This window comes from Netta rufina (assembly GCF_964035555.1).
Source record: "Netta rufina genome assembly, chromosome: 3".
Lineage (NCBI taxonomy): Eukaryota > Metazoa > Chordata > Aves > Anseriformes > Anatidae > Netta > Netta rufina.
The window spans coordinates 20,960,159-20,978,738 of record NC_140125.1 but is presented as its reverse complement, the minus strand read 5'-3'; the positions used below and the strand labels follow the sequence as shown (position 1 = coordinate 20,978,738).

Here is an 18,580-nt window from a genome sequence, read left to right as displayed (position 1 = left end):
CTTCACTTGTAGTCACACCAACTGATGGAGATCAGTAGATGAGATTTTCCAAAGTGCCATAGGATTCAATACTGCAAAATACTTATTGGGGAAAAAAAAGAAAAAAGAAAAAAGTATTTTTTTTAAATTTCTTCTTTGCCTACATTTACAACTAGCTTTCCTCCTTTTTTTTCCAGTTGTGGGTCAGATTTTTTTTTTTGTTGCTTTTGACTTTTTTTTTTTTTTTAATGGAACCAAGCTAGTAATAATAAGAAATCTATAAAATACAGAGAGTTCTCAATGTATAAAAAAAGAAATGCTATTATAAAATGCTAATGGATATTCTCACACACTGTAGTGATACTTTAATGCTATTTTACACCCTAATGCCAGGGGCACAACACATCAGATTTTATACTACCCATATCTCACTTCAAGATACCCCTAAGTCATTCTAGACTGTCAGTACAACTTTTTTTTTTCCTCCAAAGAATGTGAGAAGAAAGATATCTCAAATATCATTAAAACAGAACCCATGAGTTTAAGAAGTACTTTCTCATATCAGGTTATATAGACTGAATGTCTTAGATACTGTATGCAGCTTTTAAAAAACAGGAACTGAAAGACATTTTTTAATTTCACAGAACCAAATTCTATGTCCTGTGCTTCTACAGTTAGAGCTAAAACAAAAAGTAGCCACAAAAAAAAAAATAAAAAAAAAAAATAGGTGATCTTTATACTGTTTTACACAGGGAAGAATGCAATGAAACTTAACTTACATTTTAACGTAGCACTGAAATTAAAAAAAAAAAAAGCAGTCTCAAATCCAACATAAACCTCACTTCCAGACAAACAAGCAATTGATAAAATACATATTAATGTTAGACTCTTACTTGTTTGCCAGCTCTTTGAACATAGTTTTAGATGTTTCTGCAGCATAGCTATCTTCCTGACCTAGGCACAGCCTGAGAATTTACCTCCTAGAGGTAAATGCATTTGGCAAGCACACTGGTGAAAAGCTGGCTCAGGACGTGGGTAATAGTGATTGGAATGATACAGCCTGGATCACATTCACACATTTGAGTTAAGTGGTAGCCTAGAGTCTATCCTAATCAATTGAGTCTATTGTTTGGTGGATGCTGGTTCTCCAGTTCAGTGCAACACTGAATACCCAGGCACAGCTATTCCCTGGCCACTTGCCACTCCCCTGCACCAACCAGCCAGGGCACCAAGAGGTGCTCCTGGGGCTTGGGAGAAGATGACCAAGTAAACCTCCATGCAATGTAAGCAATCTTTTTCAGAGTTTAGTTTACAGGAATAAAAATTGCCATGACATACCATGGCCACCATATCAACGTAATTTAAAGTAAACAAACTGAACAGAGGGAGACTTACAGTGGGCAGGTTCTCACCTGGTATAAAACCTACAACCATCTACAAGAAGGGCCGGAGGACTGACCCGGGAAACTACAAGCCTGTCAGTTTGACCTCAGTGCCAGGGAAGCTCATGGAGCAGATCCTCCTGAGAGTCATCACGCAGCACTTGCAGGGCAAGCAGGCGATCAGGCCCAGTCAGCATGGGTTTATGAAAGGCAGGTCCTGCTTGACAAACCTGATCTCCTTCTATGACAAAGTGACGCGCTGGGTGGATGAGGGAAAGGCTGTGGATGTGGTCTACCTTGACTTCAGCAAGGCTTTTGACACTGTCTCCCACAGCATTCTCCTCAAGAAACTGGCTGCCCTAGGCTTGGACTGGCGCACGCTTCGTTGGGTTAGAAACTGGCTGGATAGCCGGGCCCAAAGAGTCGTGGTGAATGGAGCCAAGTCCAGTTGGAGGCCAGTCACTAGTGGCGTCCCCCAGGGCTCGGTGCTGGGGCCGGTCCTCTTTAATATCTTCATCGATGATCTGGACGAGGGCATCGAGTGCACCCTCAGTAAGTTCGCAGATGACACCAAGTTAGGTGCGTGTGTCGATCTGCTTGAGGGTAGGAAAGCTCTGCAGGAGGATCTGGATAGGCTGCACCGATGGGCTGAGGTCAACTGCATGAAGTTCAACAAGGCCAAGTGCCAGGTCCTGCACCTGGGGCGCAATAACCCCAAGCAGAGCTACAGGCTGGGAGAGGAATGGTTGGAGAGCTGCCAGGCAGAGAAGGACCTGGGAGTGATGGTGGATAGTCGGCTGAATATGAGCCAGCAGTGTGCTCAGGTGGCCAAGAAGGCCAACGGCATCCTGGCTTGTATCAGGAACAGTGTGACCAGCAGGGCTAGGGAGGTGATCGTCCCCCTGTACTCAGCTCTGGTGAGGCCGCACCTCGAGTACTGTGTTCAGTTTTGGGCCCCTCGCTACAAGAAGGACATCGAGGTGCTTGAGCGGGTGCAGAGAAGGGCAACGAAGCTGGTGAGGGGCCTGGAGAACAAGTCCTACGAGGAGCGGCTGAGGGAGCTGGGCTTGTTCAGCCTGGAGAAGAGGAGGCTCAGGGGCGACCTTATCGCTCTCTATAGGTACCTCAAGGGAGGCTGTGGCGAGGTGGGGGTTGGTCTGTTCTCCCACGTGCCTGGTGACAGGACGAGGGGGAATGGGCTTAAGTTGAGCCAGGGGAGTTTTAGGTTAGATGTTAGGAAGAACTTCTTTACTGAAAGGGTTGTGAGGCATTGGAACAGGCTGCCCAGGGAAGTGGTGGAGTCACCATCCCTGGAAGTCTTCAAAAGACGTTTAGATGTAGAGCTTAGGGATATGATTTAGTGGGGACTGCTAGCGTTAGGTCAGAGGTTGGACTCAATGATCTTGAGGTCTCTTCCAATCTAGAAATTCTGTGATTCTGATTCTGTGAAAACAATATGCCTTACAGTGGGCAGGTTCTCACCTGGTATAAAACAATATGCCTTTTGCACAGATTCACAAAACCACTTAACAACAGATATTCTAGCTTCCAGAACCCAGAACTTTTCTGCTAAAAGGCAGCTAGGTAAGTGCCTTGCTTTTTAAAGCAATCAGCATGTAGGAACCCCAGCTGAGATGATCAGCTTCACTTTCAAAGCAGGTTGCTGCCCAACATGCTAATCTTAGATTGTTAGAGAGTAGTAATAATTAAAAAAAATCTGGTATTGATTATGGCTGCCATCTCCTTTTTAAAAGCTGGTCCTGATTAGCTCAACTAAATAGTAAGTGCAAACAGCTTTGAACAAAGCAGTGTATCATGGTAAAGAGATTAACGTAGTCAAAGCAGAGTTTACTAGCAGATCATCCTGGTCGGATATACAAATACAAGTGCTTTTATTTTGACCTCTAAGCACTGTGCACTCAGTGGCTCCAATTTTGTTACTTCATGGCTAGTAGAAACAAAGCACAAAACGTTTACTTTTTTTTTTTCTTTCTGAATTTTCCCAAATCCTGTGCTTCTTGTTTGCTTTCAGGATTTGAGGTTCTCATGGTTAGTTGCACCGCTACTGATGTAATTATGAAAATAAACAAAAAGGGAAGCAGGAAATAATTTCACTTATCCTAGTGTTCTGCAAACAGTGTAACTGTATTCAGCACCTCTTCCTGGCAGCCTTTCCTTTATTGATAACAACAAGCTTTCAGAACTTGGAAATTAAAATGGATGCAATTGGTAGGCTCAGAAACCCTGCACTGATCAGTTGATGATGAGAAATCTAAATAAAGAAAATAAAATCCTGTTCCATTAGCACACGAGCATTAAGAGAATAAGCTGTGAAAATTTCAGTGCTCATTTGCAGCGTAAATTGGGGACTGTGCCACAACTGACAAATTGACATTTTCACTCCACAGCAGGACTAGAGCAGAACCATGTAGTCTGGTTTTTAGGAAATTACAGAAGATGCAGAAGAAGCATGGAAAGTTGCGTGCCTGGCAATTTGTTTTAACACAACTGTTTGCTGTTTCTTAGGAAAAGGAAAATTAAAAGGTTAGAATGTGCATGCACATCAAACTGTAGAAATCTTACATCTCCATCCTTTGCAAGGTCCAACAAGAAACAGACACCAAACCAAAATAAAATCACCAGTGCTGCCTAGGAGGATGTTTCTCAGTGAAAATAAAAAGGCTACTTGGACAAAAACAGTTTTTAATGAATTCATGTCAATGCTGAAAAGATTCCAGTGGCTGCAAAAAAATATTTCAGAGTACAAATATATTTGGAAATTCAGTTTTACAAGACAAGTAAATAGTTGGTAGTCCTCTAAATCAGTATTAAAAGACCAAAAATTTGTAAAAAAAATAAGTGAAAAAAAAAAAAAAAAGATATGAAAGGTGATACAAAATGTCATTGATGTTACTGCTTTTTCTCAAGAGACAGCATTCCTTTATACCAACCATTGTAAAGTTTCTCTCCAGAATCTTGTCATGTCAACAGAAATTCCCTTGTACATTCACACTACTAAGAGGCGATACTGGCCTGAGCTTTTCTGATATAGCTAATAATTTGAAGTAACAATATCACAAGAAATATCATATGCTTTCTGTTTTGAATATGGCCCACAGAACATGCAAGTGCCTCCAGTTTATCAGATACCTGTATGTCAAACATTGGTGTACCAAAAAGGAGATAATAGAAAAAATAGCAAGTATCTGTGCAATTAAAACTGTGTTCCATGCCATAAACTTACATTTCTTAGCTTTTAGAGCCAAATTTAGCATTGTGAGGTATTCTGGCATGCACAAGGAAAACTTGGTCCTCGCCTTCTCTTAGTCTCAGTCTTTGTGGTCAGTGAGGCTCACCTTTTCTCTCATTCTACTCACACCTTTTCTGATACACAATCCTTCAATGTCTCTGACTGAGCTCTTCATCTAATATTATTTCCTTTCAGCTATTCACCATAGTGTTTCCAGCACCATTGTTCCAGGTCCCCTAACTCCCAGCAGTGTTATTCTAATTTATTACTTCTGAACCTCGTATGGTCCAAGTGTTATTTCCTCACCATTGGAGTCAGATAAGCTCTCTTTCATACTGCCTGAACAAATGCAGGAGAAAATTGAGGGCACGGTAGTAATACGCTCTCTACTCACTGTTCCTTGGAGAAATAATTACAGAGGAAATCTTGCTTAGTTGGTACTGTTCTGGAAGGAAATATGCTCAGTAAGGATGAAATATCTGGAGAATTTTGTTGTCAAATCCTCAGAGCACAAGTGAGCCACTATTTGTCAACTGCCAATAACTGGGTCAAATTCTTTACAGGAGCAATAAAAGAATTGAAGGAGAAAAAATAAAATGGGAAAAAAAAAAAAAAAAAGGAGAGAAAAAAGCAGTTTTAGCTCCACCATCTTCTCTCTGGAACCACAGTGTGGGGGCACAGCACAAACCGAGACAAAGGACTGAATTCTGAAGAGATCTTGGGGGATTTTTTTAAACAAAATTGTTCTTTCCATTAATATTTGGTCAAATGAGATATACATATTTAACACACTTTGCAAGCAGATATGAAATTACTGTTACTTTCTACAGACTCCTCCATAGAGTAAGAGACGGAAGGATCATTTCCACCTCATTTCCCAGCAATCTCTCACTACTGCATCTTCATCTTCTAACTCCTAACCACTGTTTTTCTGCATTGCTCTACAGCTGGTCTAACCAACTGGTTATACTCAGCTTTCCCCCCGGTACACCTACACTGGGAGCTATATGAAACCTGGACATGCATCCAAGCTAAGATCCATAAGATCCATGGCCCTACTTTACTGAAACCTAAATTGTTGCATTTGAAAGGGAGCCAAAGAAGATGATATTGAGTTGAGGAACCTTCAGAGAAACAGATCCTCAAAAGGCATGTGCTTCAGTGTCCACCATGAAGCCAGGCTCACGTAAGTCATTGTCCCAAATGCAGATCTGATGGGGAAAATCATGTAGCAGAATAATTTTCAGGCAAATATATTTCATGTTATGTACTTTTAGGAGGTTTTCATGACTCCCTTCCTCAATCACCTCTGCATTTGCACTTCATTCTCTTTTGTTTGTTTCACCACTTTTCCCTTTCAAACACACAAGGCACAGAAACCCCAGCATTTATATTCTGATATCCAGCAAACTGGAGTAATCTTTTGAAATAATTTTTTTTAAGCTCATCCTCAATAGCATCTACTTTTGGAAATAACCAAGGCGTACTGCCTTCCCAGACTAGTTCTGCTCCAGTTCTCAACATGTGGTCTGTGCTGTATGGTAGATGTGGGTCTCTTATGCAGGAATCACAGAAGAAGATTAAAAAGAAAGTCTGAAGGAGTCCATAACTCCACTCAAAAGTCTGAGGGGTAGCTAACTGAAAAATATGAAAAAATCGACATTTAAGATAATCTGAACACTTTATTTTGTTTAGGAGATATTGGAGGGAAAGTTTTTTAGGAAAAAAAAAAAAAAAGTGGACACTTAAAGGTCTTTTTATTGTTGTTGTTGTTTTTAAAGATGGTTGTTACTATTTCTGTTTTAGTGAAATTACACACCACAAGAAAAGCTGAGAAAAACTCAGTCTCTTCTTTGGTGACAAAAGCAGATACAAAAACAAAAACAAAGACAACAAAAAACATTCTAAGATACATTTGTGATACTTGCTACTTTTCTGAACTAAGGGAACAATTTTTTCAGCATCACTTGCAGTTTTTATCTTTATTATCTAGCATAACAGGTAACGCATTTAGATTACCAACAGTATTTATCCTTCAAAAACATCAAACATATTTTGTGTATTTCAGTTATCAACACATTATTCTTTTACTTTGTATTTCAAAAAGGCAGTGAAATTGTGCTAGAAGGGTCAGATTTATCAGCAGAATTTCATTATTTTTTCAAATTAATAGGCAATGTAATAAGACCTTTTAAAATAGCCTGACTTCACAGGAGAAGCTTGTGTCCAGGCAGTTGGAAAATGGCAGAAAAAGTATTCCTTACAGTGAAATTGCTTTTGAACCTACATAACTAATTGCAAATCAAGTGACAAATTGAGTTCAGATTTCTAGTTAAAAATATTAAACATATTTCATAGTTTTACCTGTTTGCTATTCAAAATTGTTCCCTAAAATATTTAGAAATATTTAGAAATAATTGTATTGTTGTTATTATTATCATCATCATTATTGTTTTGGTTTTGTTATTTAAGATTCATATTCCTTTGCACTCTGCAATGATCGTTGCTAGGCTTTGGACCCAAAGAACATAGCAGTACTACAGTAGGTAGCTACATGAAGCTAACTTAAAGCTCAGTCAGAACTGAACTTCTCTAGAGGTTCAGTTTCAAGTGCCTATGAGAAGCCTGGGTTCAAAAATCAAGGGCTAGTAAAAAAATAAATAAATAAATTGAAAGTGGGAAAGCACAAAAAAGAAATTATGTATTCTTCCTTTTTGATTTGTTGAGAAAGTTATTAAGAACTCTGGGATTTGGACATCAATAGAGCTGCCAAGTATCATCTAGCTCTCAGGTACTCAGGAGCTCCAAGAACTCATCCTTGCATAGACGCAGCTCTGTTTGGAAAGACATGCTCCTGAAAACTACAACCGTTGAGGAGGTTGCTGGGATTCCTGACACACTCACAACTGCTATTCAAGATACTCCATCTTCCAGGACTCCAAAGTGCCATCTCTACTATATATCTGCTTGTGGTGCTTGAAAATGTCATTACAGACCAACTGGAATAACAGCAGAAATAGTACGGCTATTTGATCTGTAGGAGTCTACTAGAAGTTTTCATTATATGGTTTCTGACATTGTTTATGTGCTGAGACAGCAGTCACTTATGAGAAAGGCCACTAAACTAAATATCTTGGCATGTCTACTTTGTTTTTTGATTTTTCTAGATAAAGGTCTCAAGCTTGCAGCAAGAAAGGTCTCCTTCCCTACCCTGTTGCCCATAAGAAACTTTCTCAGGACCTAAGATATAAATTGCTGGGGAGGGAGGGAGGCTGACTGTGCATTTCTGAGTTAAGCAACCTATTGAAGGAAACAATCTAGAGAATAAAAATGCACATCGAAGGACAATTATGAGCCCTCAGATAAAAAAAAAAAAAAAAAGTGACAGAAAGATTATTTACCATCCTTCCTCAGCACCGGCTTCAGCTGGTTTTTGAATAAAACCAATCACAAAACTAGGTGAAAATTTCTTTAGATTTTAACTAAGAATGCAATACTATTTCCAGCCAGTTTCCCATCTCGATAGTCACGTAACAAACCAAGGCAATGACGGTCTTTAGTTGACTGATTTGATTGATTGAGTTACCATTTTTTTATGCTTTTCCCCTCAATCTTGTTTTTTGTTTGTTTGTTTCTTTCTTTCTTTCTTTTCTATAGACATGTGGTCTTAGAACAGAACTGAGTGAATAATGACATTTTCAGGTAGAAAAAAAAGAGTGTCTTCTGTGCTTTGCAGCACATTGTATCCCAGGGAACAATGCAACAATATATTTCACAAACAACCTCTGCATTCCCATATCCCTCTGTTACCATTTTCCCTCTTAGGGATTACCTGAAAGTGTTCCATACACACAGAGTAATCACATAGTTCCATATTTCTTTGTCGAGATGAGCCATATTTATCCTAGAAACACATCCACAAGTAAGAAAACCTAACTAAGCAAACTAAGCCCATAACCCACAAGGTAGCTTCTTGATGCTGTTGCACAGTAATAAATGCAAAGCCAAAATCAGTCCACTCAAATATGGCAAAAAGGCTAAAAAGGATCTTTTCTATTAAATAGAGTCTTGTGAAATTGTTTGACACTGGCCTCTGTATTAAATCCACTTCCTAGGAAAGATCTAGCAATAAATGGCAAATAATATTCTAGTAAAACTGAGTTTAAAATTTTATTATACATACAGTAACATTTACTAGATAATATGAAGGATTAAAACAGAATTTTAAAAATAGTTAAAAAATGCCACACCATGCTTTCTCTAGTATTACCTCTGCTTTTTTTAGCTGGCTTTGACCCTCGGTAAATACACGTCACCATCAGAAAGCCTTTCAGCAGCCTACAGGAAATTCAGAGCAGTAAGAAAGGACACATGGTTCTGCCAACAGCCACTGAAATACAGTGTCATGATTTTTCACTTACATGCTTGCCATTGGTATAATACAATAATAACAGTAACTGTAAGACAATACTTGTTGCTTAGGTAAGTGCTAAAGTCTTTATTTATGATCTCCTCTCCCCAGGAACCAAATATTTGGTGGATACAAATGGTACTGTCATTGAGGAAAGGTTTGGAAAAAAAAACTATCCATAAATAAACTATTGGTTTCACTAAAATTTCTTGGATTCCAAGATATCAGCAGGAGGTGTGTGGGCTAATGATAAGGTAAAATTATAGTAATAAGAGGTTTGGGAAACTAGAGAATCTGCTGCAACACTGGAAAGCTATCATTTTCTGTAGGTGGTAGTAATTTTTTTTTTCCTTCTATTCAAGTACTTCTTTGAGGCATTCAGTCTGAAGGACATAATATTTATAATTTTATTCATACTTATAAATATTGCTCATAAATTATTTCTGCAAAGCTGTTTTCCGAATTTATAAGGTCATGTCTTGGTCCACAGAGAGTATCTATCCATAGTGTTTGGATGAAACTTACAGCAGCTCTCTGGAGATGCTCATAAACTGCATTTTTAGACTCTTGAGAATTTCAAATATCAAATTCTATGATAACCATATGCCCCCAAGTTGGAAGGAATGCCTTCACTTTCAAAAGGTTACTCATATATGAAAAGCTCACGTTGTGAACACAAATGCAGCTGATGGCCTGTCATAATATAAAGAATAGTGAAAATACAGCCAACCATCATGCTCATCAACATTTTTCTGGGAGAGCCACAATTCCAAAGGCTTTTCATGACACCTCCTTTTTGTGTCACATTGCAAGCCCTTTGAACCATCAGGAAGATGGTTCACAGCAACAAGACAGTAACAAATATGCAACAGCATTAATGTACACATACAATTCAGAGATCCTAAGAAACAAACCCAAAAACTGTAACTGATTGCGAGCGTTCATCAGAAGGCTTTCTGATGAAAAGCACGGCTGGTCCAAAGCCAAGATATTTCTCAGAATACTTTTTCTTAGACTTTTTCCTTACGTTTTCTATCACAAAACCTGAAATAAAGATTTAGAGTTGTCTAGTTTGACCTTCTGACTACTCTGGTTTGCAGAAATGACCTGAAATACTAATTTTCAAATGTATTTCCTATTGGGTTATCTTGCCTCCTGGGGACAGCAGACCAGAGGACTGGATCCGTTTGCAGATGCCCCTCTCTCCTCTAAGCAGGACACATGTTTTGGTGGTATCAGGTCAATAAATTAAATCAGGAAACATTTTGATTCTGAAGGACCTTAAAGTTTTATTTAGAAATGAAATAGTGAAACAAAATGTTCCACTGCTTTCAGACAATTTTTTGAATCATTTAATTCCCTGGACATTTTTCCTACTTTTTTATTCCTATTTGCAACTGAAACAAATGCTAAGCACTTTCTACAGGACCATGGATACATACTTGCAATGATATGCGTTCATTAAAATATCCTAAAGAGTAAGGGGTAAGTAATTTAGAAGCAAAACATAGTGAACTGCAAAAGACATTGGCCAGTATTAATAAATATGCAGTTTAAAATAGAGGCTAAAATTACAACATCAAGCTTCATGCTGTCAGAAGAAGATAACATAAGATTGATTGTATAGCTATCCTTCCACGGCTTTTGCTTGTCTTGGTTATAATCTGATAAAATTTCATTTTTCAGTTCTTAAAATTAGTGAGTTTGTTTCTAACCTTAGTAAAGTCAGAATTTGACCCTTTGCTTTCACTAAATCTGTGTTGTAGTTTCACTGGATGTGAAAAAATATTCTACCTAGACACAATATTTATACGTATGCATAGGCATGTACACACACAAACACACAAAACTATGTTTGCACTTGTACACAAAGAAAAAACAAAGGTATGTGAAAAGAACACCCCTTCCTTCACAATGTGCATATAAATATTACACAGAGATAATAAGTGCAACAGTGAAACAGTTGTTTATACATTATTCTGACAATGTAGGTCTTATTTTGTTTTTATCTGATTTCTTCAAATTTATATCCCCCTCTGTGGATGCCCCTCCTGTGACCTGGGAGCTATGCTACATCTTTGAACTGTCTACCGTGTGCACTATATTCTAGTCAAGGGGAAGAAACTGAAAGGTCAAACACTGCTCCTGCTCACACCTGCCCAGAGGGACAGTGGCTCTTGCATGCAGAGAGGATGCAGAAAGCTCACTGAACTTGTGTCTATGAACAAATCACCGTACAGCTTTGGTCCTTCCTGAATGCAACAGAAGCCTCAAAGTAAGCCCCTGACTGTAAGTCTGTCCATCAATACAGTGCTCATAACTGAGTACACTGAACTGAATCTTTACCATGTTGTCATCTTAATCAAAACAGAGAAAACATAGAGTGGGATTATACAGACCTGAAACTCCATACATCTCCATCAAGGTTTAATGCACATGTGCTTTAAATCATGCCCTATTTAACACTTACAATTACACAGTTGACCAAATTCCCCCTAGAAAATGTTTCCACAGCCTCTTCTAGTCACCTCACAGAAACCTACAGCAACATTTTTTCTTCTGTTGCAGTCATTTACTCAGCTATGTTAAAGAGAGCTCTCACATATGCCCCTGCAGCTAAAAAGTAACTCTTTGCTTAAAAAAAAAAAAAAAAAAAAAAAAAAAAAGATTTGGAAGATATACCATTGACAAATATATGCACACATTTGAAATCAAAAGAGTTTCTTTAGTTACTATGAAAAGATAATAAGCTGTGTCCTACCTATGGTGGTAATAACAGTGCCAGCAAAGAAGAAGGAACTTCCCAAGTCCCAGTGACTGATCTGAGTAGATGTGTTTCCTAAAGGTATGATTCCTGCATTTATTGCTGCCACTACTTGCTGCAAGTTTAAAAAGATTTTTGTCAATATTCATGAAACAAGGATATTAATACACATTACACAGTATTTTGATAAGTCACTTACTTAACCAAAGCAATAAACCAGCAAAGAATGGGTGTTGGGCTGTTTGAGTTTTATCACTCAGTCAGGATAGGAATTAAACTTCAGAGCACACCTGAGCATGTCAGCGGGCTGCAGAGCTGTGAGCTCTAGACCCCTAACACAAAATGAATACAAAATCCACAAAGTCCATAAAAGTCACCTTAACTAGATGACAAACACAATTATTTTAAGTGTTGTAACTATTTGGTGAATAAAATGATGCATTAAACAAAGAATTGCAAGTAAAGCTTCCCCAAATATTCCTCTATTGAGTTAGGTAAGCAGATGTATTTGTTAAAACACAGTCATTTTAAAAGAAAAATTTCCATACATTATTTCGGATCAAATTAACTCCAATTAATTGAAACACTTCTGTAGAACATATGATTCAGTAATTAAAGATTTATAATTACACTTATGATTATAAAACTTCCACTATATTAATAACAAATCCAGAGTCAAGTACTAAACACGTATCTCCAAGTTTATACAACTATATACTTCATAAATGTCGTCCTTGAAAAATTCAGTTCCAGCAGCTGAAATGAACAAGCATGACATTTGTGACATTTTCAGAGTCTTGAGAAATACAAAACATTTCTTATTTTGGCAATGTCACCTACTGTAAATTGTTATCATGAAAGAGGATTCCTGTGCAGTTTTATCTCCATTGGAGGTATATACCAGCAGCATTTCAGTTAAACACTACATGTCAAGAAAAAGTATTTTTAAACTCACAATAAATATTTTAAGAAACGCAAGCTATAATTTCATTCTGAAACTTTAAAACAGGATTTATTTCATAATCATGATCATAGTAATAATAATTAGTGCTTAACAAAAGAACAACAGAGGAAGCAATCCTGCATAGCTAAAACGAACATTTTCTTTCTGCTTGGTGAGTTGTCCAAAAATTACTTTGCAGATAAAGACAGGGTAGACCAGAATGTTTTCTGTGTGGGCAGAAAACCCACTGTTTTGGTTTCTGAAACTGTTCTGAAACTGAAACCCTCTGAAACTGTTCCACTGTTTCAGAGGAAGATTGTTTTGCAGAATTATTATTATTTTGAATCATAAAATACATCAATAATTTGCTAATGAAACCATTTTTGTTTCTAAACAATGCCCGTGGAAGTTGTTGTGGACAGACATGACAAAATATCAGTGCTGGGATCACCAGGCTATCAATTTGTAGTGGTTCGATCTCAACCAAAATCCCCCGCTTCCAGTTTGCCATTGTCAAAGCTCAGATGCACAAAGCAGCCATTTCCAAATTCACAGCTGCATCTCTACAGCCATGGGGATCTTGCTGCCATTTTCAGCACCCGGGGTTGTCAACAGAAAGCAAGCTGGGGTACTTTTACATGGACTTTACACACTCTATCTTCTATACCTTCAACTGTTTTCATTTTAAAATGCTTTAAAATACCAGAAAAGCAGACATCAAAGATGTGGATTTTTCAGTCCTACTGAGGAAGGAGAAAAGGATGGGGAGAGGGAGAGGAAGAGAGTTTAATTCTCCTTTGGGTTTGCAGAATAATGCTGCTTCTACATTTGTACATTACCTACAACTTGGCAACAATAAGTACTGACAAGTGTCTACATTCCTGTAGGAAGGGACACATCAGACTAAGCCCCATGTGGAAACCAGACATTGTACTGATTTCAGAATTTACACATCACAGATATTCCTTTGACTTACAAACCCTAGTGCATTATGAAGCCTACTGAATACATTTTGAGTTTTGTTTTGTTTTTTTTTTTCATTTTACTGAACCAAGAATTTTCACCGTATGTCCTTGTACCTGCAAATGAGAATGTGTTCTCCACTGAGGACATCATATGGTAAAGCACTGGATCAATATAATTTTATGGGACCATTCACATTTTATTGCAGTCTAGTGTACTGCATGAATGCCCTATACAGAACAATGCACCTGTTTAGGCAGTCTAACAAGACCAATTTTTATGCAGATCCAGATGTAAAATGTTTTCAGAACTTTGTATCACCACCACAAAGTTTTGAAGCCAGACTGCATCAGTGTCTTTTCTGTGAAAGATATGCTCATTGGAATTGCTCAAAGATCCATGGCATCCATGCATTTCCTAACTGCAGTATACTACAATTCCAGGAAAAAAAAAAAAAAAAGGCAACTTAACCCAAAACTGTTCTGTTGGGTCAGTGGGTCAGACCGGACAAAACACAACATATGGCTACAAAAGACAATTAGTCATTCTGATGTCTGGTTTTAACCAACAGCTAATTTGGAAAGGATGTAGAATTAGGGCAAGTAGGAAAGTGGCTTTTTCTTCACACAGCTTCAGACCAGAAGTTTTATGGACTTTGAATGGAAGGCTGCATCTGCATCATGGTGTTAAGATTGCATTGGGTGGATCATTTTACCAAGAATTTGACTACTTTTGGAGACCTATGGCAATCTGGGAACCAAGAAATACTGTGGCAGTGAGTTCTGCAATTTATCTGTGGATTGTTTAAAAAAGCACTTCCCTTTTGAGATTAGTATGTGCTTCCTCATAATAAAGTTCTTATATTATAAGAAACATTTCAACAGAAATTTCTTATTTGTCTACTCCAATACATTCATGATCTTGTAGACCCATCAGCTGCCTCTTTTCCAAGTTAAAGGCTCTTTCTTATTAAATAATGTATTTACCTATTTAAATAAACCTGTTAAATATTGTACATCAGTATTTCTTTATTGCCAGTATTCTCATTGACCTTCTTTGTACCTTTACTGATTTACCTTAAGCATTATTTTAAATACAATTTTAGTCAGAAAGGGCCAGATGATGCTTTCTTTATCGTCTGGTTATTAAGTTTCCAAATACACACTATAATGCTTTCTTCTCTGTGGTTGCCATGTTTGGGAGAAGCTAGTCTTAAATATTACATTACATTCCTTCAGAGCTGTCCGTAAGTCTTCCTTACTAACAAGGAAGGATGACAGGCCTAAAAGCAGCAAAGTCGCAGGTTTACTGTGATCAATAACAACATCTCATAAAGTCTTTGAATGTTGCCTCTGGATTTCACTGGGAGGGTAAATTCATCTTAAATTCTTTGGATCAGCAGTTATCTTTCCTCCTTAGTTTGGTCAGTGCCGGTTAACAGGTCCTCATCTAAGACTATTCCTAACCAAAATACTAAGAGAAAATAATATATATGACAATTCCTAACATACATGCATTTCAGGGCAATATCTGCAAAGCAGATATTTCTTTTTGATCATCTCCACTATACAAAGGTACAAATGTAGCACAGAATAAAAACTCAGCCTTGTGCCAGTGTTTTCTGCCAACTTCATCAAGAGCTGGCATCTCACCCTGTATGATTAAAAAGCATGTTGTTATTCATTGTCAGTGCTCTTAGGTCCACTTTTCTCTGTCACTTTATTCTTGATCTTCAGCCTTATTTATTGACTGATGCTTTACTACAAGAGCAAACACAACCATTTCATTTGTCACAAGTTTGGCATGACTTTCCTTCTTTTTATAACCTTTTTTTTCTGTCTTCTGAGCCCTTTGGAATATCCTAAATTATAAAATACCATTATTAACTCTGTGCATTTTCAATCCTAAAAGAGTCAAAATCATGAAAACTCTGTATAATCTTCACATTTATTGTAGGTTGTAGCTGATAAAGGCTTTGTGCTATCTTAACATTGGAATTTCTTGGCTTCTAAAAAAAGTACAACAATACAGTTAATTGACAGCCTTAGAGGGAATTTTTCTACTTTTTCTTATTAGTATTCCATGTACAAACTAAATTCCGGCTTAAACCTCAGTTCCACTTCAATACTACAGAACCACTCACCACTAGAATAGGAATGTGGATTGTTTCCATTCTTAAACCATGTAGATTATTTCACTTGTCTTGCCTTCTTTGAGTGTATTTGTTTATCTCTTTTGTATGAGATCACTGAGGACTGTGCAGAGGAGGGATCACCCTGCAGACAGCATCCAATCATGGTCTGTCTCTATGTGAAATAGTTTTAATAATATTATTACGTCTGTTCAGTAAAAATACTAGGTTTTTGACTACTTGCTTTTTATTTGTCTTTATAATGGTGAAATTTGGGGCTCTTTTGAAAGAAATAACATTTTCAAATATCTAAAAACTTTAGGAACTTAATTCTCTCTCTCTCTCTCTTTTTTTTTTTTTTTTTTTTTAAGTCACTAGGACCCTTAGGCTAGCTCTGTGATGTATTTTAGGCATAGGCATAAGCTTTGTTCAGGTCCTAAGTTGAACTACAGCCAGACTACCTGGTTTTGCACCTCTAACCAGGAATAAGCCTCAGTAGAGCATCAGTGAAAAGAGGCAGAGATGTTTGAACACAGAATGGGTGGGCCAGGCATTACTTGTGTTACTTTTAAAAACAGGACCTGAGTTCCAAAAACATAAACACTGCATTCACGCTGTTTCCAAGAACACGGGGAAAACAGGAGTGACAACATAAAATCTCATTTTAATTCAATGTCAGTTATTCATTTCCTATACAATTTAGAAACAGTTTCCGGTAAATATATTGTGCAGTTTTGGTTTATCACATCTCTGTATTCACGCAGATAGCTGTCTGAAGATGCCATGCTGAGCTACCCTTGCAGTTTATCACACAAAACAGCCTTTGAAAAAGCAGTTTTTTGTGGTTTTTTTTTTTTTTTTTTTTTTTTTTGATTTGGGTTTTGGTTTTGGTTTTGTTTTTTTTGGGGGGGAGGAGGAAGAAGAAAAAAAAATGATAATTCCAATTCTCCTAGGTCAGGGATTTCAACCTTTGTTCCTCTGACCCTGCAAGGAGTCAACGGAGATGAAAGACAAAAGCAAGCCTGTTGATGACAGAGCTGCATCCACTACTCTGGGGTCCACATTGCCACAGGACAAATACAGAGAGGTTTATAAACTGATGAGAATAGCCTCTGGTAGTCATCCACTTTCTAATCTACAGAAGAGGCAGAAATGAGCATATGTCAAACCAGCCGCCCCTTCTCATCTTCTTCTCCACCAGGCTCTGAATGCATGCTTTTGTACCATACTGCAGTCACTTCACTTTTCTGAAATGATGTAACACAACATTTCATTACTCTCAGCTTTTCTATCCAAAGATTAAAATAGATTCACCTTAAATTATGCTGCTGATAAAAAAACGCAGCGTGTTCTGTTACCCACCTTGTCAGGAGTTAGCTTGTGCTTCCTGGCAATCAATTAACAAGTGATGTCAAAAAGTCAGAGATGCCTCAAAGTTTTTGGAAACTTTGTTCTCCACCTTTGTTGTCCTGCTGCAATTTTGACAAGAGCTCTCCCTCTCTCTTCAGTGTAGCTGCATACCGCATGCTGCCCAGCTACTGCATGGGTCCTACCTTCGTACTTTGCTTTACAGAGAATGGAAATCCCAGTTCTGTGTTCAGAGGCACACTAGGATGATTTCAACACTTATCAAATGACTCCCTGGACTCCCAAAGCACATGCTTTAGAGCTTTACTGTTGAAAGAGACTGCAATGATGTTTGCGTTGTATTTCTGTGACTGCATGTACTTCTTTTTCATTTGTATAACTTATGATTGTAATCTATACTACCAACTAATACCCAGCATGCCATAGAACACTTCTCATTCAATGTTCACAATCTACTTGAACTAAAAATATATAGAAACGTATTGAAAAACATGTATATTTCTAACTATATATTAAAAACTGTGTGTATATAAATTTTGTGTGTGCTTACATGCATATATATACATATGTATAGACACACATCTAGGTAAGAGGGCTTTTCTTTGCTTCTTGAGCTTCTTGAGACGGGAAGAATTATTCAGACAGCTGCTCAGGAAAATTGACTTACCAATGAGTCATAGCTGCCACCCTTCTAAGACAAAAGCTGTCATTCAGATGCACTCAAGCTAGCTAGGTTCTTGGTCCTGTAAAACTGTTCATCTGAAGTAAATATATCATGTAAGAGCCAAAACGCCAGCAGCAAGGAAAAAAAAAAAAAAAAAAAGTTAGAACCCCCTCTCCTTGAACAGAGAAATGAAAAGGATGGTTAGAATTTATTTATTATTCTCCCAAAAGTCTGTATTGATTTTATGCGCATGAAGGGTAAAGAGCATGTGCATAAAAAAAATCACTTTTGGTTTAACCACCATGAAGAAAATAACTACAGAAGAGGGACTTGTACTGACAGTGTGCTATGATGGGAATGGTCCCAGGCAACAGAAAGTTTGGCAAAAAATCCCTCTCTCCCTGTGCTGAGACAGAAGAGGGGACTTCTGAGAGGGGAGGGTAAAGAGCCAGGACTACATCTATACTTCAAAATAAGAATACACAAGCTCACCTGCTTTGATGGGCAGACTCCTTACTAAGGACAGACACTTGCACAGGGTAACAACACAGCCTACAGTTCCTGCACTTCATATTTTCACTGCTTTAAATGTCATGCATTGCATGTTGCTTCACAAACAGCATTAACAGGCAGCTCTGTGACTGGTGTTTGCAATTTGTTGTAAGCTTCAAGTCTGAAATGTAGCAGCACGACTTTGTACATTAAAAAAACTGATGCAACAGTAT

At 37.8% G+C, this 18,580-nt stretch overlaps 1 protein-coding gene across 1 annotated transcript in view; it reads right to left on the bottom strand.

The window, feature by feature from the left end:
• Nucleotides 1-18,580, bottom strand: part of KCNK2 (potassium two pore domain channel subfamily K member 2) — a gene marked incomplete at its 5' end in the record, with an annotated part of 105,889 nt that overhangs the window by 51,509 nt on the left and 35,800 nt on the right. Inside the window, one exon of the mRNA XM_084284027.1 lies at nt 11,784-11,901. Within this exon, the coding sequence (XP_084140153.1) occupies nt 11,784-11,901 (118 nt within the window). The remainder of the gene's footprint in view (nt 1-11,783; nt 11,902-18,580) is intronic.